Source organism: Xiphias gladius, chromosome 23 (genome assembly GCF_016859285.1).
Source record: "Xiphias gladius isolate SHS-SW01 ecotype Sanya breed wild chromosome 23, ASM1685928v1, whole genome shotgun sequence".
Lineage (NCBI taxonomy): Eukaryota > Metazoa > Chordata > Actinopteri > Istiophoriformes > Xiphiidae > Xiphias > Xiphias gladius.
Window position 1 is genome coordinate 28,658,676 of NC_053422.1, and position 25,524 is coordinate 28,684,199.

At 38.0% G+C, this 25,524-nt stretch overlaps 1 protein-coding gene across 3 annotated transcripts; it reads right to left on the bottom strand.

Annotated features, from left to right (window-relative positions):
* Positions 1-3,176: 3,176 nt before the first annotated feature.
* On the bottom strand, positions 3,177-25,350 carry mgarpa (mitochondria localized glutamic acid rich protein a). Of its 3 annotated transcripts, XM_040120544.1 has the most exons (8): positions 25,113-25,350; positions 21,279-21,379; positions 20,975-21,080; positions 14,774-14,791; positions 8,736-9,026; positions 5,330-6,441; positions 5,063-5,109; positions 3,177-4,851 (listed from the first exon to the last, which is right to left on the bottom strand). In XM_040120544.1, the coding sequence occupies exons 1-7, from the start codon at positions 25,186-25,188 to the stop codon at positions 5,074-5,076; spliced, it is 1,740 nt and encodes a 579-aa protein (XP_039976478.1). In that variant the 5' UTR covers positions 25,189-25,350; the 3' UTR covers positions 3,177-4,851; positions 5,063-5,073. The 3 variants fall into 3 exon arrangements, with proteins under 3 accessions (XP_039976478.1, XP_039976479.1, XP_039976480.1); XM_040120545.1 differs by lacking the exon at positions 5,063-5,109; XM_040120546.1 differs by lacking the exons at positions 3,177-4,851; positions 5,063-5,109; positions 5,330-6,441; positions 8,736-9,026 and adding an exon at positions 11,687-11,968 and having other exon boundaries at positions 25,113-25,334.
* Positions 25,351-25,524: the final 174 nt, after the last annotated feature.

The following is a 25,524-nucleotide window of genomic DNA, read 5'->3' on the forward strand; positions in this document are numbered from 1 at the left end:
CCTGATATTTTCCTTTAGAATTCACTGGTATAATTCAGAATTCATTGTTCCATCAATGATGGCAAAGCCATCCTGGCCCAGATGCAGCGAAACATACCATACCATGATACTACCACCACATTTCACAGATGGGATAAGGTTCTTATGATGGAATGCAGTGTTTAATTTTCTCCAAACATGACGCTTCACTTTCTCCTTGCAACCCTATCATGCACGCCATTGTTGTTCAGTGTTCTCCCAATGTTGCACCTATGTACATTAATATTAGCCAATGTCACAGAGGCCTTTAGATGTTTAGAAGTTACCCTGGGTTCCTTTGTGATCTCACGGACTATTACAAGCCTTGCTCTTGGAGGGATCTTCGTTGGTCGACCACTCCTGGGGAGGGTAACAATTGTCTTGAATTTCCTCCATTTGTTCACAATCTGACTGACTGTGTATTGGTTGAGTCCTAACTCTTTAGAGATAGTTTTATAACCTTTCCAGCCTGATGAGCAACAACTCTTTTTTGAGGTCCTTAGAAACATCCTTTGTTCGTAACATGATACACTTCAACAAAAGTCTTGTGAAGATCAGACTTTGACAGATCCCTGTTCTTTAAATAAACAGGGCACCCACTCACACCTGATTGTCATCCCATTGATTGAAAACATCTGACTCTAATTTCACCCTCAAAATAACTGCTGATCCTAGAGATTCACATACGTTTGCCACTCAGAGATATGTAATATTGGATCATTTTCCTCAAAAAATAAATGACCAAGTATAATATTTTTTCTCATTTGTTGAATTGGGTTCTCTTTATTTAGTTTAAGGACTTGTTTGAAAATCTGTTGATATATATATATGCAGTAATATAGAAAATTCTAAAAGGTCCATAAACTTTAAAGAACTACCGTACTTTAATTAATATGTTAATTCATTTACAGCTCCATAGGCCCAAGGTTGACATCACTACTCATCTATTGCCTCGTCCAACCTGCACAAACATCAGCCACACCTAATTTGCATACAATAACTCATCAACAATCACTCATGACTGCAGTGTAATTTTATGACTGTTGTGGCACCAAATACTGGTCATATAGTCATTATAACACCATAGTGAAGCATACATTTACAATACAGAAATTGCATCACCAAAAGGTACAGGCCAGCTCACTAGAGGCACAACACAAGAGAAAAACGGGTTTGTAATGTCAATTATTACTTTAAAAACTTTTTATATCATTTTATATCATCAATTTATACCAGTATTCAATTGCACACAAATATAGCCTACCTGTTATTATATTTAAAATCAACAGGGCTTTAAGCTGTACTTTAAACTGCTACTTTAAATTTTTCACATAATAATTCTTGATTCATCATTAAGTCGCTATTACTTCATTATCTATTCAGTAATGTGTATCTTCTTGAAAACTGAATATTCAACAAAAGCAATCAAATGTCATCCAAATAAAACCCAAGCCTATGGCACTTCTTTTGAGATTAAAGTTTGATCATTCTACTGTAATTTGTAAATTGTTACCTCCTAGATGATTTTGGTTTTAGTGCATCTTTCTTTAACGTGCTACACTCAACTGCTTCCAATAACAACAAACACCATTTTAAAAAATTCATGTTCCACCCACTGTGTTGTAAATTTGTCAGAAATACCATTGGGTGTTTTAATCCATCTCTAACAGTATTTAGACAATTATAGGAGCTCTTCTTCAAATATTATTGAACCAAATACCCAGTGTTATTATTCTGTCTACTCTCTTCTCTTTTCTAATCTTTGAAGATTTACTTTGGGTTAGAAGAGACTGAATGATTCTTCTTTGCACCTAAAACTGGTTGTCACATGGCAAACAATGGTTTTCTGTTCATCATTCCATTCATTAAACCTTATTGAATGGGGAAAAATTATAGACACAATAATCATTGGAAAATAAAAAAGTAGATAAACAGACAATTTGGTAGCGATGTGATTCATATATATATTCATATTTATACATGGACGTATATGCATACACATACACATATATACACATAAACATAGACATATAGACATACATATATATACACATAAACATACATATATACACATACATACAGACATATATAATTACATACACACAGACACATATACACACACATACTTACATATACATACACATGCATACACATATACATACGCATAAACATATACAAATACATAAACATATACATATGCATAAACATATACAAATACATAAACATATACATACATATGTATACACACACATATACATACATATGTATACACACACACACATACATACATACGTATACATACATACATACATATACGTACACACATATACATAGATATACATACGTACACAAACATATACATACATACATACACATATACATAGATATACATACGTACACAAACATATACATACATACATACACATATACATACTTACACATATGTGCAGACATACATATATACACATACATATACGTACACAAGCACACGCGCACGTATACACACATGTACACACGTACACATACTTACACATATATACACAAGTACACGTACACACACACACACACACACGTACACATACTTACACATATATACACAAGTATACACACACACACATACGTATACACACACACACGTATACATTATGTATACACACGTATATGCGTATACATACGATACATACATATGTATACGTACACGTATACATACGTATACATACATATGTATACATACACGCACATACATACATATACGTACACACATATACATACATATGTATACATACATACACATACATACGTACATACACGTATACATACATACACATATACATACGTATACACACACACACACACACACACACACACACACACACACACACACAGTTGAGCAGGCCCAGTTGCTTCTGCTTTTGTATCAAGATAAGATGAAAATATCTAATATATCTGTTGGAGTTTGAATGGCAGGAGCCTCAGTCAAAAAGACTGCTTAACTGGCTAGTGTTTCAATAGGAAGAATGACTAAAGTGACATCTGCATTTCAATCTATGGGAAAGACATCAGTAAATAGGGTCAGAAATTGTGGCAGACAGCGCACATTTGATGACTGTAATGCTTGTCTATTAGTGGGATACGTATGGAAAAAAATTACAACGCAACAGAGAAAATCATATGTTTAATCTCTTTATTTTGCAAAACAAGAAAAACAGTAATGTCAGTCACAGTTGCTGCCCTTTTCTCAAAGGCATTCAATCAAATCCCATTATAGAAACATGCCTGCCAGCACCAACAACAGACCAAGTGTTGACGAAGTTCAATTCTCACTTTTTACTGTATACTAAGGTAAAGCAGCAATAAATTCAATAGTATAGGTGAGAAAATGTGAAAGAGGAAATCAAAGGAGAGAGAACTACAACACAGCTGTCAAAGCATTTAACACTGGACTTTTCTTCAGACATACTGTAACACTTCCCAAACACAAATTTCATATTACACCAGCACATCAGTATCATGACGGTTCATACTTGCTGCAAGCCCTTAAATTACAGATCCACACAGGTCTTACTGCTAGAACAAAACAAGAAAAACTCTTTAGAAAGGAAAGATGAACAAGGACTGATAGAATATGCTGCTGCTTATCCAATCCCCTACCCAACGCCCTGACAACTTTTCCTCACTAAATCATGGTGCTGAGCTAAACTTAAATGTACATTTTTTAAATATTAAGTACATTGATCATCAATCTAATCTACAAAAAGTAAGGAGGAAAAAACTCACCTAAAATGTTAACCCAATGATGAATGTAGAGAAGAAAACACTTGCTTTGTTGCTCTCTATGGGTTGAAACATTCAAAGTTTATTTCATGTCAGGCCATAACCCAATCAATGATGTCACAACTAGTGTTTTACAAAAGCTGTCAAGGCCAAAATACCTGCTGTGACATCACCAAAAGAGGTGTGGCCAGAAGTGAAACACTTGAGAGTTTTAACCCAATGGGAGCTGTGCAGCAGCAGTTTCTTGTGCTTCAGAGTAACTTGGCTTTCAAGAGGAGGAAAAGAAAAGCTAAATCAACAACGGCCTGCCTTTAGTTGTACAGGATTAGTTGTTTCGGTGATCAAATTACAGTTTCTGAAAAATAAGAATGTGCTCATTGAAGATAGTGGGCTATGGTGTCATTTTAAAGACTGAAGACATGAGAACTGAGGTAGCAAAATAGCTACTGTACACATGCTCTTTAGTGTTTGCAGCTGTTCATTTTTACATCAAGAGAAGTGGAAGGAAGACCTGAAGTTGGGTAATCTAAAGAATGCTGGTGACTCAAAACACCCCTCGCTTGAAGAAATAACACTGTAGGTCCACATCATAAGTGGTTTTTGAGTGATTAGGTTAACAGGATGTGGTGGTGAGTATTAAGTTATTGCACTGGAGTGATTTTTGAGGCAGTAAACTGTAACAGTAAGAAAAAAGGGTGACTGATTGGGTCAGTTTAGTCCACATCTGTAAACAGACTGCAATTCATAGAAGTTGCAAGAATGATTATTGAACGCCTAGATAAACCAGAGATCTGTTGAACTTCTGACTGGGCTCATCAGGGTCTTTAGAGTCAAGACTGGAGTGTCACATTAATGGGCCATATGGGCCACTGCTAATATAGTGGTATGACATTTCAATAAAGCAGGCATTGATCTAAACACTGTATATTGTGTGTGTCTTTACAGTGAAACTACATATTAGTCCCTGGTGTTTCACGGTAAAAGGAGGAAGGGAAAGTGTTGGAAAAAGGCACGTCCTCTTCTTCCGCAGATAGAAAGTAATCATTCAGGAGCCGTTTACTGTGATGGATGACAGAAAAAAAGGAGTCAAAAGTACTGTACAATGTGTCTGTACGAATACATCCAATCTTGTTTTCTACATCCCTTGTGTGTATTTGAACCTGAAGTATAGCAATGTGGACATGAAGGGTATAATTTTTAAATTTTGATCACAAGTACATTGTGTCCACAGCCTACTTTACCATGGTAGAAATAATCAAAGGTTCAGTACCTTAGTTGGAACTACTGCATTTGCATCCTAAGAGGACGTCGCTTACCCTGAGTAGCAAAATTTAAAAATCCATGTTAAAGAATGTGTATGTGTATTTTTTTTTGGGGGGGGGGGGTACATTACATATGTAGTTATACTAAAGTATCCTGATAATGAAAATTGGTCAGTTCAACTCTTTCCATTACACTGTTAGAATTGTGTTCTTGTCACTTATATACTGATCAACAATAACAATATAATTATAATAATAACAAAGTTATCTGGTACCTCAGAAGCAGGGGCATCGTCATCATTTGGAGATGGGATGATTCTACCACTCATGGGCCCTACTCCCAGCACCTTTGGCCTCTTTTCTACTTTAGGGGTTCCTTCCAGAACAACAACAATGTACTCTCTCTTAGGATCTTCTGCCAAGGACTCCACAGGGGCTGTAGCTGCTTCTTCCACCACAGGGCTGGCTACTTCTTCAGTGAGGGCTGCTGCAACTTCTTCCACAGATGTGGTGGTGACTAGTTCTTCATCTATAGCTGTGGTAATATCAGGTTCTACTGGGGCCAGTGACTTTCGTGTCACTGGTCTAGCCTCTACTGGTGCAGGGATTTGTTCTACCACTAGTGCACAAGGCTCAACAACCAGTGCAGGGGTTTCTTCTACCACTGGTGCACAAGCGTCAATAACTGGTGCAAGGTTCTGTTCTACTGGTATAGCCTCTACTGGTGCTGGGGCCTCCTCAACAGTTGGTGTAGGGGCCTCTTCAATCACTGGTACAACCTCCACCAGTGTGGGAGCCTCTTCGACCACTGGTGCAGCCTCCACCGGTGCGGGGGCCTCTTCGACCCCTGGTGCAGCCTCCACCGGTGCGGGGGCCTCCTCGACCGCTGGTGCAGCCTCCACCGGTGTTGCCTCTACTGGTGCAGGGGTTTCTTCTGCCACTGGTACAGAAGCATCACCAGCCAGTGCAAGGCTCTCTTCTACTGGTACAACCTCTACTGGTACTGGGGTTTCTACAACAAGTGGTGTAACCTCTACTGGTGCCGGGGCCTCTTCAGTCACTGGTGCAACCTCCACCAGTGCGGCAGCCTCCTCGACCACTGGTGCAGTATACACTGGTGCATGGGCCTCTTCTGCTGGTGTAACCCCTACTGGTGAAGGAGATTCTTCTGCAGGTTCTTTTTCTGTGGATGCAGGTTCTACTGGTACAGGAATCTCTTCTGGTGGCTTCATAACCTCTTCAACTGAAGCAATTTCTTCAACAGGCTTTGCTTTTATTGGTGATGGGGACACTTGCTTTGGTGCAACCTTAACGTCAGAGGGTGCCAACTCTTCCTTTACTTCAACTATCTTCGGTACCTCTAAAGTAGAGGCAGCTGACAGCAGCACTGCAACACAAAATCCAGCCATCCAAACATCACTGATGCTCAAGTTATATTTTCCCACATTTAGCTCACACAACTTGAGGTGGTTAGCCAAGGCAGCTTGTTGGGCATTTGTGAAACCCATCTAGTAATCTAGTGAGGATTTAGTGCCAGCAAATCTGTCTAGAGGATTGTGACTAGATGCGGGTGGAAGGTCAACCCACAGAAGTGGAAGAAGTTGATTAGAAATAAAAGCATTACCAGGAAAGCTGTATTAGTCAGGAGGGCTAACGATACAGCGCCTCAAACCAGAATACGGTCATACAAGTATAGGAAAAATATCAAGCTTCCTACATAAATAGTAAATGGACAAAAGCAAAAACAACAGCACAACTATCAATAATAGGTAATTTTAGGTGGTGTTTGGATATTGTTTTGAACTCTTTGATACTGAATAAATGTAATCTGAGGAGAATCTTAACAGCGGTATTGGACACACTGTTTTTTAAGGTAAACACATAACCGAATCATAAAGATCTCTAACATTTAACTAAAGATGTGTTGTCAAGACATAAATTTTACTGGTCTGGACATTTTATAGATGAAGAAGAAGAATAAAAATAAAAATAATCACTCTTCAGTGCTCTCTGGTGGTCAAACTATGCAATTAAGACACTTCCTAGTTACATCACACATCTTTGGCATTTCAGCACTTCAAATTCTAGTTACTTATAGGCCAAAATATACAGCAATACAGATATACAGCATCTGTGAGAAGCTCAAAATTGGCCAATATATCAGCAATACCAATTTATCAGTCCTGTTCTGTTTGAGTTTTAAATAGCTGAGCATAACACCAGTTGTCCCATCATGCCACCTGGGTGCCTTGATGAATACAGGAAGTCCCAGTTCATGTCTGATACACAGTGTAGCAAAGTCGGATGCAGAAAGTGGTTAGAAGGAAATGCAATGGAGAGCCTCATTAAAATACTCCCTTAATAAATGAAAAGAGCAGAACTGTGTCTATATGTTAACTTACGACTCACAAATACATGTGGTGTGAGATGGTAAAGCAAGTCATTTTTTATGTGTAGCAAATTAATTAGTAAAATTTTAAAGAAAAAAATGGGGGATGTAAATTTATTTGTTAAACTGGAATGAAAAACCCCAATACAAATTACTTTAAAGACTGAGTCAGACAAATTAAAGACGGCAGTAAACCTTTCCGGTTTGATAAAGCTTTATTTATATGGCTCGATGAATTACCGTAAACTGTTCACAGTGCTCATTATCCAGTTATAAGTAAAATAAAAATATGATCACATATGGTTTGAATCATTTGTTACCCTAATTAGTTTTTTAACAGTTTCTCTAACTTTACGATTTCTCTGACAGTTTCACATTACACTTACGCAAAAGAACACACTGCAGCAGTTACAGAGTTTGTACACAATCTCAGAGCCACCTCATTTTGTTGTAGGATATACACAACTGTACGACAGTTTAATGAAAAACAGGTATGTACCTGCTCTGTGATACCTAGCAAAGTAGTACAACATTACAGAGGTTTATATCAAAGAAATAGTGTTTTGTCAAATCTAATAAAATAACAGTCGGATCTTTATAACAAAAGATACGAACTGTGTGTGGTAGTTCCAAAGGAATAAGCAGGTTTTTAGTCATGTTACCTGAGAAAAATCAGGGCCAATATGCCTGAATGTTTGTATTCACAGAGTGATCACATTTATTTCACCCATAACTGCAAATGAGCATCACATAAAAACCTCACTGCCACTTTGAAAATGTTTTACTGTGGTGTGCTGTAAATCTGTAAATCAAGGGACCTGCTGAGAGGATAGCGTTGCTGGTTTTTAGCATCTGTAGGCCACATAATAATTGGAACAAATATAGACATCATATACAGTGATCTACGCTTTACACCAGAAAAATCCCAAGGTGTCCTTTCATGAAGAATCTCTTAATTTGCACACAGTGCTGCCCTTTATGCTCACTCCAATAAATACAAGAGAAAATATACATTTTTAGGAAGACAAAGTGAATGTTCAATAAGAGGTGAACCCAGGCACCTGAGGAGAAGCAGCTAACCTCTGGTGGTTCTAAAGCCAGTGACTCTAAGTTACCAGTTTTATTGTTCCCAGTGTTGTGAGAGAGGAAAAAGACCAGCTGTCAGGGGCTCTTTAATTGAAGTGGTTTAGAGATGGTCAAGTGTGGGGTAGTGTGTGTCTGTCCATGTAGTGAATGTGCGGAACCTCAGGCCTCAGAGGCAGCTGCCTCCTCCTCAGATGAAGAAGTCGTACCATTGCTTTCTGGGTCCTCAGCAACAACGGCAGCTGGTTTTGCAACAGCTTGGGCAGCCTCCTCAACAGTCTCAGACACTTGGGCCACTTCTTCTGCGACACACTCCACTTCCTGCGCAGCCTCAGCAACAACCTCTGCCACCTCGGCAACGACTTCAGCAGCCTCAGCAACTACATCGGCGACTGCCTCCACAACAGTCTCTGCATCAATGTCAGCAGCTGCAGCAGTCTCCTCTTCCCCAACCACAGCCTCTCCACTGGTGGCCTCAGCTACCTCCTCCTCATCTCCACCTGGAATGAAAGGACCAGAAGAAAGACCCAACACATTCTGTTAACTACTACATTGAGCAACCAATAGCCTTGATGTTCACTTTACAGCCCTGCAGCCACCCACGCTAAACACTATTTATCACTTATGCAGACTCATGCGGTTTAAAATGCTACATGTAAAAAGGGAAAAGCAAGCAAAACATAATTCTTTTCAAATGTAAGATATCTTGAATAATATTTAAGAAGCAGCATAGACAAGATTATTAATATATTATCAGTAGCTGAGTTTCCACCCAAGGTGTTTTAAACTACACAAAGAAACAGAAAAATTGATTAACTGTTTTTTTAATCCCTACAATTTCTTTAATGCAGACTCAAATGTAGTAGGGCTGTCACATTTTATTCAAAATTCAAACAACCATCGAGAAAGTGTTATATTTGACTGTTAATCTTACTGAATTGAAAATTCAGCGTATTAAAATACAGTTCTGCACACTGGTCACTTGTTTCGGTCCTTAGATCAACTAGTGAAGGTCTACCGACCAAAATGTAGTTAAAAAGTAAAAAGATCTTTCTGAAGTAATTGTTACCTTATGACAATTCAGTTGAGTTCGTAAAATGTACTGTCACACACATCTATTGCATGTTCTATTTACCTATTAGTTTCCAATCAAAATAGTTCTCTTCATTAATGTAAAAAGGGGTGAAACTAGCAAGCTTGTGCTAAAAGCATAATCACTACACCAAACCATCTGTAAAGTAATGTGTGGAAGAATTTTGGATTAAACGGTCTTAAATGATGGAAAAATCTTGGATAAAAGTAAGGCTGTTTGATACTTTTTAAAAATAAAACTTGACAGTAACATTACTAAGTCAGCAAACCTAAAGCCTATTTTAAACCATAAATGATCTACAACATTGTTTAGCATCAGGCTACTGCATGTGGTTTTCATAGGAATTCATTTAAGTTGCCTGTTAGTTGTCATTCATTCAAACTCCCCCCCCCCCCAAAAAAAAATGTAAGACAGCCCTAAAATGTAGATGATGAAATGCATTTTCCAAAATTAAGTATCCACACCCACCAAGAGATGTCCCATGTCTCTGCGATCGTAGGATTCATTGATACATTTATCATCATACGCCAACATTTGAGACAAGTCTCTGGTGTGATACCCTTCACTTGGTACGTCAAGACTCAAGTTTACATCAAACTGTGTCCATATGAGAAACAGATGGACAGTTGGATGGAAACATAGCTACTAACAGCTGATTATGTTTTCCAGCATTTTATTTGGCATGCCAGTTCAAACCTTACCAATGCCTCAGGGAATACTTAAACTGAAAATACTCAGAGGCAACACATTCACCACACAAACTTCATGCAAACTGAAAGACGGGAGCACAACAAAGACGAAAAGGGAGGGTAGGGGAAAAGGGAGGGCAAAGAGAGGAGTGCAGGTTAAGTTGCACGGTAGAGGGGGTTAAGTAAAATCTTGGTTCTTACCATCAAATTAACAAGCTATGAGTTATCTGGAACTCTGAAAGTGAGTCTGACAGTGAGACAGACACGAAAACAGCCTTGGTAGGTTGTGCATCTTTAACTGAGAGATTCAGCCACCATTTGTTCCACATTTAACCATTAACAAAAATACTCCAAGTTGTAAGAGACTGGCCCAGGATTCAACTTTGATTCTCGAGCTCAACACTTGAGCATTGACTATTGTGAGTGATAACTTCCATGTTGGCACATTGGTGTTTTATGATAAGGGGCTGAATGCAAACACTTGCATACACTATGGCGCTGTTGAATTACAATGTGGAGGAGCTGCTAGATACCTCCAATGCTCTTCAACATAAAAACAAAGGAGTTTCCTGGATATAGTAACAATGCTGTCTATAGGTTTATGTTGTGGCCATCAGTTTGAATTATTTAAATTTCCTTTCTGAGAAATGTTTTTTCCACCATTCCGGTATGACAGATGGCTCCAACTGCCACAATACCCCTATGCCTCAGCCCCTCGCTGATATGGGGAAGACAACAGAGGCCATAATTCAGAGCTGTAGAAAATTCAAAATCTACTATTGCAATTGAGAACACAAACTGCACCATAGTTTCCAAAGTAATCCATAAATTGACCAAGATTTCAAAAAGGAAATGTCCATCTAAGTGCCAGTCACCTAACTGTCTACAGACAATGAATAAGACTTACTTTCAGTACCTCAGACACCTAAAATAATTGCTCCCACTTTACAACTATATAGGGCAAACAGCCTTGCAGCCATTAAATCTGCTTGCTTGCTGATATTGTCTTCTAGCTTAATGCTATTTTAGTTACATTTTCACACTAAAATGGCACCGCTGTAAAAAGTTTGCTAAGATTTAAAGTTACACTAAAGATTTATTTGTATTAATTATTTTTGAAGCGGAGTCTTAAACTCCAAATACAGTAGATATATAGCAAAGACCACCATATAAATACTATATGTATGTTCACTCTGGATAATGCTAATGGAATACTATCACTCACAACAGAGCATGCTAATGTGTTAGCATGGATAGCCTTGGTTAACAGCTAAGTGATCAGCTGGCTAATGTCCCACAAAAAACATGGTGAATTTTCTAAAAAACAACCCGAGTGGTGTTAACAATGATATAGTGCATTAACAAAAGAAAAATTTAATTGATTTGTGGGTACTTCTGTCAAGTCCATTTATTTTCTTCACAGCTTTACATGTTAACATTTAGCAGCACAAGGCAAAACATCGAAGAAGGAGAGCAGAATCAATATCCTTCACAGTATTGTCCAGGGGTTTTAGGCGGAGTAGAGGACTCTTTCTTTCTTAGCAGTACAGGAGAAGAGGAAAGGAGGAGAGGGGATTTTGTTTTCTTGTTCAGATCCAAAGAGTCCAGTTCTAGGACGAATATCCATGCGGCCACAGAGGACCTTAGCTTTACCTTTACACTGAAAAGAGTAAGACACAAAGAGTTAGAGAAAATGGAAGAAGGAATTTTGCTTTTTAAAAGCTAGCTTCAATTCACACAATGTTACTGTAAATCTAAATTTAACCACAGACTATGCATGTGAATTTGTGAAAAATGGATATAGGCTACCAGCAAGATGCACTGGATGTCAATGGCAAGTGTGCTATGAGAAGAAGCCTTTAGGCCAATTCATGGTTTCCGCATCTGCATGCTGTAGGTCAGCGTGATGTAAATTTCATCATATACACAAGTCCACGTTGGTCAGCGCGCGCACACACAAACACCATTATCTTGACTTTTTAATATTGTTCAGCCAAATACAATCACGTAAAAGGAGGGATACTTATTGTCAGGAGTTGGTCGTCATGTTTTCTAGTTTGCATGTGCGTATCTTCGTACGTATACCCCTGATTGTAGTATGAATAGAAGTGTGTCTATTCATCTCAAGGGCAAGCAGAAACCACAATCTGGCCTTTAGATGTTAGGCATTTATGACAAAATCTCACATGGAGCACTGAAGTCTTCAAATGACTTAAGTCTGGAAGAAAATGCAGGACTTAGTTTTTATTTTAAGTCAAATAACTCTACTCTACTTCCTCTAACAAGAGGTATGAGGAACACATTGGAGAGTGAGGGGGAGAAAAAACGAGGGATTGAGTGGTATTAAAGCAGGGGACTGGTTTGGTGACCAAGCCAGTAGGATAAAATCAGGAGAGGTGAGATTGAGGTTGCTTAGACGGACAGATTTGTTGAAATTATATTCGCCAAGTATAATCAAGCTCTATGAAGAATAGGATATGTTATATGTATATACACGTTCCCAAACTAGCATTGCTCCAGATAAAATCTACGACTATATAACTAAAGCCAAAATTTACCAAGTCAAACGGAATTAAGAATCATCAAATTCATTTATAGCATCCTATCAATTTATTATTCAGGGCAAAAAGAGGCACAATGTGTATATGTAATTGTAAAAATCTATGCACTTCTGTTCCTTCTTTACTTACAAGTTTGAATGGTGCACGCCGTGATTTTTTTTAATAGCACCAAATAACTACAAATCCCCAAATACACTCCTAGCTCACAGTTGATGTTTTGAAGTTCAAGACAACTCAGTTGAGTTCTCGTTTTCCAGTTTAACTTTTCTACTTTTTTCTACCAACCTTCCTTTGCTCTCTTCTTTTGTTATATTGTACACCGTGTTTGCAATAAAAATTTGTTAATGTAATGGTTTTTGGTGTGACAAGGCAATCAATCTGAGAATAAATACAAAATGCTGATGAAGTCTTTCAGCTGAGGTAAGGCTCCCAGGATATTTCACCATAATTTAATGTTAAGTGTTAACACATTTCTAAGCACAGAAAATGTCAACTGCGCTCTACATGGCCTGCTTGTACATTTGAGTATTTTAACTTTTTAGCAAGAATATATCCCAACCTGAGGAGTAATCAGTATAATCAATTATTTCATCTGTATTTCCATGAACTTTTGACTGACTAACATCCAACCTTTTAGAAATAAAATGCAAACCTGGTTGAAAATCTGAGAGTCAAAAGTCACAGACAAACCATTCAGTGTGTGTCACACACTATTTGACTAAGGGAAGTCAAACAGACCAATCACAGTTAATCACAGCTCTTAAGTCTGCAGCATCGTTTGCATTGATGTAGATGGAACTTTACTTTTAAAATGAAGTGGGAGTTTCTGCATAATTTTACAATTACAATAAATATTTTGTTTCTTAATGTAGATGTATTACATAGAAGGGAAGCACATTCGAGTTCTGTATCATTAAGGCTCCCTGTTAATACTGAACAGCACTCTCTACCCTTATCAAGACAGAAGAGACAGATCCATTAGCCCTCCTAATCTTTTCACCAAAATGAGTCCTCTCTTAATCAACAGACCTAGAAACAAGCAAGAGAAAACTGCTTTCAGTGTCCATGGTTGCATAGTGGTAAAACATTTCGTCATACACCCTTGCTTCTCTTGTAAATGAATTTTCAAAGTGTACTCTTCATGTACAAGTCTGGAGAGACCATTTGTTCGGTTTCATATCATATTTTTATTTGTTTGCCTGAGTATGCCCAAGCATTAATATGAACATGTTAAACCACTAGTTTTAAGTTTAATTCAGCGATGCGCTTGGCTACCCAATCATTCCACATCAGAGAGCCTTTGATTCTGAACTGTGTCGCATGCTTAGACCCCAGTATATTTGCTTGCAAGTGTAGTTTTTGTGTGTATTGTGCGTGTCTGTCTGTATGTCTGTCTATGTGTGTACATGTCTTTCTATGGTTGTGTTGACAAATCTTGATTTGAAACTATCGTCGTGAGTACATTTTGGCTGGTCCTCACAACCTCAAAGTGCTGTTTGAGGGTTAAGACTCAGTTTTAAGGTTCAGGTTAGAATTAGGTTTGGGTTTAGGCATTTCCTTGTGATGGCTGAGGTTAGGGTAAGGAGCTAGGTAATGCATTATGTCAATTTATGTCCTCACAACTAACGTAAGACATGTATGTATGTGTGTGTGTGTATTTTCTCCTTCCCACTTTTGGCTGTCAAATCTTGGAACTATGACTGATAAAAACATATGATTAGTGCGATCATGATTTCTCATTGCAACCAATTTTAGAATCAGGATAATGAAGCTATTAGAGGAACAATCAAGCCCATGCGATCATTTCCTCGAACCCACGTCAAGATTTCAGTGAGCATCCAGGGAGTTCTCAGGCAGTGATAATGAATGAAATCAAAATAAGTTATATCTATGACATAACTTACCCTCTTCGTCATCCTTGCCTGCAAGTAAATGGAAACATAATTGTCAGTTTCACATAGAAAGAAGCCACAATGAGTTATAGCCAATCTGGCAATGAGCATTAGAATGTATGGAAGAATCTATGAGTTTGTTTCTTCAGATTGTTTAAATACATTCTGTAGTCACTATATGTACTATTACAGTGACTATTGTTACAGTTTTAAGACTCAGGAAAAGTTGCTGCTTAAAAGGTTTTGTTCATCGGTGACAGTTTTACATAGAAGCAAGTCACATGAGTAATAGGTCCGTTGGTGGGCAGTAAAGAAATGTATTGTTCAGTAAGGAAAATATATATATGGGTTTTTTTTCTTCAGGGCGCTAAATTAACTTTTTCCAATTCTGGTAAAGTCGACTGATTCAAGAAAAGTTGGTGGTTACTGTTGTTTACTATAATAGTTTACATTGTGTTACAGATTAAAAACAGTGCTTTTTGATAAATATTTGAATCAATTTGTTTCTGTTTAACTTTCTGGTGACACCATTTGCCTGTGTAGTTGTGGTTATTCTCAAAAAAACAGAAGAAATATTGAGATTTAATTTGAAAATCAACTATAGTTTCCTTACATCACACAGGGCTTATGCTCTGGGGAGCATGAATGCACTAAGTTCAGTTCTGCCCATTAGATTGTAAAGATGCTTGTATAAAAATGAAAAATCTTACCTGATGTTGGACAAAGAATTCCTCAAAAAACAGTAGATTTAATTTCATGGGGACTACAGGTCACAGTTATGTGTAACCCTCAGCCATACATGTGGTGGTGTTTTTTTTGTACGAGATGAAAACTACTTGAAATGGGTCATTCTTGATAACAGTTACCATGACTCTGTATAAGCCAAATAGTTGGACAGTGGATTTATATCCTTCCATGCATTAGTGACTGTACAAAGTGATTGTGCTGCTGCTCATGGTATCAGTGTAATGTTTATTGCTATATCTGCTCTATTCATACTTATCAAATTGGATCAAGTAAACTATCTACAATAGAAAATAGGTAGTTAAGAGCTAGCCAGAACAAATACATAGCTAACTATCAGTAATCACAAACACTGATATTATTCAGACAGACTACACATACTTGTGTATGCTGGACCAGAGGATGATTATGTTTAAAGGAAATAAGTTTGTTAGGGATGAAGGGGGTTCATAAAAGAAAATAAAAACAAAGTAATCCAGAGGTACAGTAAAGAGTGATGGAGCGTTTTGACAGAAACAACCCACAGACTAGTTTGGATCCAAGATTCATTTTTTTTTCTATCACTGTCAAATTGACATTTTTGTCAGAATGGACACATTGTTTCCAAGATTTTTTATTTCTGCCAGGGCTCAGAAGTTTCTCAAACAGTACACAAGACATTGGAGCCCAATTACCTTGCATTCAGTAAAATGCAAGGTAACTTAAATTGTTTAAGTTAATTTTCCCCCCTCATTAATCTACACTCAACACCCCATATAATGACAAAAGCAAAAAACAATTTTATAATTTTTTGCAAATTTATTAAAAAAAAACAAAAAAACAGAATATCGCATTGACTTAAGTATTCAGACCCTTTGCTTGACACTTGAAATTTAGCTGAGGTGCCTCCCATTTTTCTTGATCATCTTTGAGATGTTTCTACCCCTTGCTTGGAGTCCACCTGTGGTAAATTCAATTGATTGGAAATGATTTGGAAAGGCATACAGCTGTCTATATAAGATCTCACAGCTGACATAGCATATCAGAGCAGAAACCAAGCCATGAATTCGAAGGAACCGCTTGCAGAGCTCAGGCACAGGACTGTTGTGGCACAGATCTGGGGAAGGCTACAAAAAAATTTTTTTCTGCTGCATTGAAGGTTTCCAAGACAACCACTACTGCAGCACTCCATCGATCTGGGCTTTATGGCAGAGTGGCCAGACGGAAGCCTTTCCTCAGTGAAAGACACATGAAAGCCTTGGATATCTCAAAGAAACAAAAAAAACAAAACCTAAATGCAGTATCCAATGTAACATTTTTTCCCCACTGGGCCACTTGGCCGGTAGATCAGAGTTTTACTGGCCCCATGTATATTTTCACTGGCCAAAAATTGAACATAACTCTTTTTCCCCATAATTTAATAATCATAGGGGCCCTATATTACAACACTTAGGGAATAAATGAAGTGTTATTTACCCTAACACTATAAGACATTAGTTAAATATTTACCGTAATTACAGTACATTGTAGAGATACCACTATTAGTTTTCTTATTCTTCTTATTATTGTTGTTGTTAACCATCCCTGCCTGATGCAAACGACATCTTGAATAGTGACATCTTGACTGTGTGTTTAGGAAGTAGCTAACATCATCATCATCATCATCTGATGCCAGTCACAACCCATGGAAGTTATATTGCTTGTTTAGACTGCTGTCTGTGTTGTTTGAATAACACTTAACAATATGAAACATCATGCCTCAATTTGTCTTTATTTGGGAGATTTTTGCAAGAAACAACTGTGTGCTTTAAACAAATCTCACAGCGGATCACAAAAAACAGCTGAGCGCCACACAGCAACAATGGCTACAGGGGGAAAGGACGAGTGTATTATCATGTCAGTATTTTCAGATTTTTATATTATTGTTAGTACCAGACACTAAACTTTAAACAGCCTCCAAAGTTACCATAACTTAGAAGGATGGTCAAGTTATTGAGCTGTCACAGTGACAGGTCAATCAACTTGACCTGTGTGAGGGAAATTAATTATATAACCACAACAACCTGCATAAACTTTTACTGGCCCCGGGCCATCGGTTATGTTGGACCCTGCTAAAAGACTCTCAAACTGTTAAAAACAAGATTCTCTGGTCTGATTGACCAGAGAATTTTTGAACTAAAAAGACTGAACTGTTTGCCCTCAATTCTAAGCGTCCTGTTTGGAGGAAACCAGGCACCGCTCATCACCTACCCAATACCATCCCAGCAGTGAAGCATGGTGGTGGCAAGATCCTTCTGTGGGGGTGTTTTTAGCGGCAGGGCCCGGGAGACTGGTCAGGGTTGAGGGACAGCTAAATGGAGTAAAGTACAGAAAAGTACAGAAAGCCTAGTCCAGAGCACTCAGGACTGACACTCAGACTGTGCCCAGACTTCACCTTCCAACAGGACAATGACCCTAAGCACACAGCCAAGACAACACAGGAGTTGCTTAGGGACAATGTCCTCGAGTGGCCCAGCCAAAGCCCTGACTTGAACCCAATCTAACATCTCTGGAGAGACCTGAAAATGGCTGTCCACTGATGGTCCCCATTCAACCTGACAGAGGTTGAGAAGATTTGCAGAGAAGAATGGCAAAAAATCCCCAAATCCAGGTGTGCATAGCTTGTCGCATCATACCCAAGAAGACTTGAGGCTGTAATCACTGCCAAAGGTGCTTCAACTAAGTACTGTGTAAAGGGTCTGAATGCTTATGTCAATGTCATATTTCAATTTTTCCTTTTTAATAAATTTGCAAAAATTTAAACGATTTTAGCATAAGGCTGCAACATAACAAAATGAAAAAAGTGAAGGAGTCTGAACATTTTCTAAATGCACTGTACATGGTAAGTAGACCTCTGCACTGCTCTCTGTGGGTTAAGAGCATGACATATTTTGGCCACACCCCAATCAGTGATGTGGCAGCAGCCATTTTGCCTTAACAACTAATGGAAAACATTTGTGACATACTGATTGAGGTGTGACCACAAGTTAACATTCATTAGCAATTTTACTAAAAGAAAAAAGAGAAGACCCTCACTCAAGGTCCACTTAGAAGCTTTATCAGAGCTTTCAGCCATATCTGTGCTTGTTCAGTCAACACAGAGGTGATGGATTTGTCACTTATCATGTGTCTGAAGTCCATGTTACTTACTTAGCTCCTAACCTGAACCATTTCTGTGACAAGTGATCAACCATCATCCCATGATGGAGATAGTAAGCGAAAAAATAGTAAGTGAAACTTGAGCAAGGCTCTCTTTTTCTTGGGATAAAACTCTGAACAAAATTATGATTGAACCTAAATTTATTCAGCAGCAGTTTTGGCGTAAGAGCTTCAAGATGTAATTCAATGTAAAATTATGCTTTCTATAAAAAGAACTGCAGCTAACAATTATTTTTATTAGAGATTAATCTGTTGATTATTTTTGTGATTAACAGATTAATTGTTTGGTCTATAAAATGTCAGAAAAATACCCATCACAATTTCCCACAGCCCAGGTGGATGTGTTCAATCCATTTCTTTTGGCTGACCCCACACTCCATAACCCCAAAATATTCTGTTTACTATTATACAAAACTAAGTTAACCAGCAAACAATCACATTTGAGAAGATGCAACCTGAGAAGTTTGTCAAAATTGTTGTGTATTAATTTTCTGTTAATCGACTGTTCTAATGATCTACTTTCATTTCACTTCTACTTGGCGTTAACTTTTATACATACCTATGTATTTTGTTACAGAATACATTGTTTAAAAAAAAAAAAAAATACAGTCAACTGTGACACAAATTAAAACACTCAACCCGATTCTATTATTTTTTAAAAAGAAGTCCACTCTCAAACTGATAAACCAGCCTGACACTAGTCCTGGGATAATGCGGGTTGGCTACCAAATCATACAGTAGGTTTAGATCAGTAGTGGTCTGACCCATCCTGACCCAGTCTTGTCCGACATGGGTTGGGCATGGCCGAAATTTGACTTTTATCTGGTATACTTTTCAGAGTAATTCAGCATAATTCTCAGGTCGATTAGTAAAGTGTTTTAAACTACACTGCAGACTGGAGTCTGGGTGACAGCTCTCTAATGAATGCGTTCAACAAGGATCAAGTGCACGCTTAACAGACCCGCATCATACGCAGGTCTGGTCTCTGAAAGTGGTAACAACAGTATGGTCACTACCAACAGACTGAGTAGACAGAATGAGCTGGGAAGCTGTGCTCATGCTTTGCATTTGTGCATCGGTTCAGTGACATTCCCTGAATGCTTTAATAAGCAGTGGATAATCTTGTACTGTCCCAACATCTTTTGCTTGAGGTGACCTCAATCGTTTTGCTCACAGGGAGGTGGAGCAGCCCAAGACAAACAAGTGACTAAATGTAAGTTAAAAAAAAGACACAAACTACATTCTTGATACATGTTTTTTGATGGTCAACTTGACTTTGAAATAATTAATCATAGGAATGTAAAGCTTGCTTGTGTCCTCAGTGAATCACTGTGTCTATAGCTTCAAGCTCACCCGTTAGCATATACTATTTACTGCTAGATCAGATGTCAGCTATTAGCATCATTCAATGCCAGCATTTCAAGCACTGTTTACAGGAGCTACAGAAGACTGGATTATTAATTTATACCAATGCTCATTTTTGTTGTGACACTCTTGGTTGAATAATACGGATGAATTAAATATAAATGTGTTTCAATTAAAGATAATACAGTACTCTTTAATTCAATGAGATGGTTTTATTTTTTCTGTGCACGTTAGACCTAATGTCAGGACCAAGAGCTATCCATAGATGACCCATTAAATGGCCTCACACATGGTGCAGAACAATGCGCCGTATTGTTTTTTTTCTCCACATGGGGGTATTCATTATTTAATGGTAGACTCATGTCATTGGAATTTAATTTGGCTGTAGACTTACACTGATGTAGACTTTTTTTTTCCATTTTAAAATTAGCCTTTTATGCTAAAATTTAAGATTTCTTTTGAGGTACTAAATAATTATAGTAGATAGGCAGAATTGGTCCACAGTTTGCTCTTCGCCAATCCCAGTGCTAGATGGTCTAGTAACAGCAGCTTTGCACTAGGCATGTACCAACTGGTAATCAGAATATTAACATGCTGTCAAAACTGGCCAAAATTTGATTAATCTTTCTAAAAAACAACAAAAAGAAAAAAGAAAACCACACAGGGTCAAACTAATCAAAATATCGATATTTGTGCATTATGTCCATAAGAGGGCAAACCAACACAACAAGAGACATAACTACTTGGGGTTGCATATTTTTGAAATGTGCTCTCAGGTTGCTGGTGCTAGAATGGTAGCCTAACTGCAGCTTACATAGCTTGCATGTTTTGCTGTCTATTGACCAAAATCCAAAGTATTTCGGGTTTTTATAGATAGCTCAGAGTGCAAGTAATTGCTGAAAAAAAAAAAAAACAAGGAATACTTACTTTTAGGTGGCCATGGTTTAGGTACCCAATCTTTCTTGGGTCTAGCTTTGATTTCTGCAATACGATCATTGTACCTGGCACTGTCTGAGGACACAGTGATGTATGCCTTGGGAGAGACGAAAAAGTTTCTTTCAGATATTTCTGGTTATCTCATTACTGAAAAGAGATTCATTTAATATGTTTGGCCTTGGACAGTTTAACCCTTTGTTGAGGACATATTAGCCTTGTCAGCCTTATTAATATGTTAGTATCATCAAACATGTTGAAACTGAAATAATGAACTGGTAGAAACAATATAACTTACATATGACACAGCACCGACAAAGGCTCCACCACACAGCACGGCGTAGACAATGTTTTCCCCAGAACCACCAGGCACTGATGACATTTGCCGCCTCTGCACAACTGTAATAGGTTAGGGGTCACTTGTTAGATCCTTCTCAAACCTGTTATTGATTATTTGAAGACTCATAAGATTTTACTTAATAGAGTCTATTATATGTTCTCAATTTAACATCCAAAAGTATCAGAGGAGGTTCAAGGAGGGACAGATTATTGAGAAGAACAGCGTGATGGTTATAGATGATTTGAAGAGATGATGAATCCAAAACAACTTTCAGTCTCTTTTGCCTCCATGTGTCCCCACTATTGATGACCCTGGACAGATCCTCGTGGCTTTGAAAAGATCCTTCAGGATAGGAAAAATGTGCTGCACCAGCCCATAAGATTCAGCTCACAGTGTGAGAGCACCCTAAGGCGCGCTACATCAAACTCCGTTTCATTTTGATTAAGGGTTATTCCATGTCAAATCAACAGAAGCCTCTCGACTGACCATCTGGGATTCGCTTCATGTAAATAATTTCATTGTACCCAACAGCTAGTTTGCAAAATGTTCGGATTGTATCCTTAGTTTGAAAAATGGAAGCTTAAAAAATAAATAAATAAATAAATAAATTTAAAAAAGGGGGGGTTGTGGCCCTAATAAATGGAATGTTACTAAAAAATTGCAAGTTTTCATACATCATTACTACTGAACTATTCATGCTACAAACTTGAAATTTTCTGTGATTGTTAGATGTCTTTAACTTCTAAAATGGTTGACCCACAGCTGCATATTTGCAAAGTAATGGCTTGCTGAAAATTGTATTAATAAACTCTTTAATGCTGTCTTTACAGTGAACCAAATCAGATCTTTGTGAAGCATTAAAAATGAAAAAAAAAAAAAAAGATTTCACACCTATATTTCAAGTTCATATTCCCCATGTATGACAAAGTCCATCCTTAAAAACAACCATACCACTGGCAAGAGCATGTTTTAATTAGTAAAGGCACAAAATACAAAGTTGGTTTCTTGAACCAAACTATATTAAAGGTATCAAACACACCATGTTTTACTAGAAATGGACATTCTGCAAAAAACAGTACTACAATTTAACTAAGGCAAAGTCAGGCAATTAAAAGCTTTTAAGAAATAGTATCTACTTTAAGATTGTGAACAATGCAATGATATCCTTATCCACATTCGGTGAAAGCGTATACTGCCTGCCAGTTGGTGTAAGTGGGACATCAATGATCTTCAGGGTATGCACAAGTGCATAGCATAAATAGTGCTAAAGTATTTACTTATGAAACCTTAAAATTTTTTGCAACGCTCGTTCGTAATGGCCACAACCCCTTTTTTTACAGCCTCAATATCTCAAATCTCATAAAAGATACAAGCCAAAAATTTTGCACACCAGTTGCTGGGTACAATAGCATTATTTACATAAAGTATGAAGCAATTCCATGATGGTCAGCCCCAAAAAAATTCTAAAAAATCAGTTGATTTGACTTTGAATTACTTTAAACAAAACCTTTGTTTTAGTTTGGCACAGCATTTCCTTCTCTGATGGATTGGGAAAAAGAAAAGCAAGTAAACCATGAAAAAAACTTGGTTGGACCCCAATCAACCCCTCTTAACAATACTCTTTAACATCAGCTTTCACTTAAATGCTTCACTCAAACACACTTGGCTGGAAACAAAAGCAGTGCATCTGCAAATCTGGCTATGTCTGAACTTCCTATGAAAAAAAAACAAAAACAAAAATAAAAACCCAAAAGACATTGTAGACTCGATAAACATATTTTGAACTCAAGGATCAAAATTTAATGCTGCACTACATAAACTAAATACTATGGGAGAAAGGTCTGTGAAACAAAAAACTGATACACACAACACTGACAAGTCAGTTTTACTTTGGTGATACTTTGATCATATTTTGATCACTTGTAAAAATGGGTAAATGAATGGATTCCGCACATAAACTCTTACAGCACCCAAATGAATTCATTACCTAAAATAGATAGTAATGGAATTAAGTAATGGATTAAGTAATGGGACAAATGAATGTCTTGCAATAGTTTCAACTGGCTTAATGTCCTCTATGAGGCAAACACTGTCAAATTATTAAGTAGTTGTTCTTTTAGAATTTAAGGCCACTGGAGTGTTGTCATGTGCAGTGTTGAGGGTATTAAACTCCTCACATTCTCAGAAACTAAAACAGTCTCCAGGCATCTGACACCACTTCCTAATCGGCTCAAGGGTAAAGGTTTGTGCTGGAGGATAAGGTGGTGAATACTTAGGACCAGTGGAGGGGAAGCAGGTCAAGAAGTCACAGGATTAGAACATGATACCCTCCTCTTGTTAAGTGGGACCACTGGTGGGGAAGAGGGCTACAATCTCTGTGTCCAGTATATTTGTCTCATCACTGAATGGATTTGGGATATAAAGTGGACATTACTGTGATGTATTCTGTTAGGAAGTGCCCAGTAGTGCCTGGCAGCAATACAACAGGCAAGCCCTTGTGGGAAGGTATGTCATGCTACCATCTTTGATGTTTGGGCTTTTTGTCACAACATAGAAGCCAAAAGGTGTTTCCTGAACCAGCCAAATCTTTTTGATGGTCTTGTGTTTGCTACTATCCTTTGTGTTTGATATTTCATGCTAAAGGGTTTTATTGTTAAGAACTTTGACAATTGGTTTGCACTTAAGTGCTATATAAACATATACTTTACTTACTTAACCCACTTACCTCATGTTAATATATTTTTCTTTGTCAAAAACACGACCTAACCAGAGCCATGGCCACTTGTCGCAGTTTGCTGAACGACGACAAGGACAGACTGGTTCATTCAAGGTGCAGAACCTAAATTCTAACACACAGCAGCACAATTTATGCTATATCATGAGAACAGAAGGATTTGTCCTTTAAGTTCTTTGCGGTTTTGCTCCGGCATGCGCCACCGACAGTTTCCAATATATCCACTTATTATTCATGGTTATGTAACCTTAGAAAGAGAGGGACAAGACGACAGCAGCTGCGGCCACCGACCGGCTCGTGGCGCAAGCTTACCACAACTGATGAGGTATATCTCGTGCCTCTGCCCTCTTTACTTTAGACCACCGTCACATGCGAATACCACGTGACTAACTGCGGCAACCATGTTTCCGCTCTACCTACAGACTAATGAAGGTCAAATACAAATGTATATACGCAATAAGTTACTGATTAAGTCAACGGAGACATTTACAGTACCGTAATTTCACAAAGAAGGAACCGCATGTCTCCCTAACTAGTATTAATGGTTTGGCCCTAGTTACTGGTTTATATTATGACGCATATCATTTTTAAGTATGGAAAAAGGGTTCATAGATTAGATCTGACAGTCTGCTGCTCTGACTAATACTCTGGCAGAGGATATACTAGAGTTTGTTTAGTGTCGTTACTTAATACTCCAACAAGGGCTCAAACTACACCCATTCCTTTGTGAGAAAAACGTGCACGGTCTTACAAATCAAACAACTTCAATATTAGGGACAAAAATGTACCACAAAAGCCTTTCAGCCAAGCTTAAGCCAAAAATCCAACTTGACCTTCATTTAACTTGGTAAGGCATTGCCATCCTCCATTCCGGGGATGCAGCTAAGGAGGGAAATTCATGAGGACAAACTGTACTATTCCATCAGTTACAGTCAAAAGGGGACGGATGGCAAACATACAAGACAAAACGTTGCATTCATGTACAGCGATTATGAAAGAAGGAAAAAATCATTTTTGTTTTCTGTTTTAATGCCTTTTGGACGGCCAATGAAACTCACCATCCCGGGGCAACCTGTAAGCTGCTCTCCGTGCCGTAAGCCCACACCTTTGCCAGGCCGCTCTGCAGGAAAACATTGCTGCTCTCCAAAGGTGGGAAGGATGCAGTTTCAGCAAATGCTAAAATGAATAGCCAGGCCGGTCTAGTCAGAGAAACGTGCGAGGAAGCGGAGGACAGAACTGTTCTTCTTCTTCTTTGAGGATTTACGGTACTTGGTATCCACCAAATTGCATTACTGCCTCCTTCTGGTTTTAATCGTCAATTGCAATGCAATATGGTTTAAAAATGGAGCCATTTGATTGGCTGTATAGAAATAAGTTCTCCATCTATGAGAACGAATGGTATTGCGATGAATTAATGCAGAAAATATGGGCACCATCATGAAACCAAAAACCATAAAATAGAAATTTCTC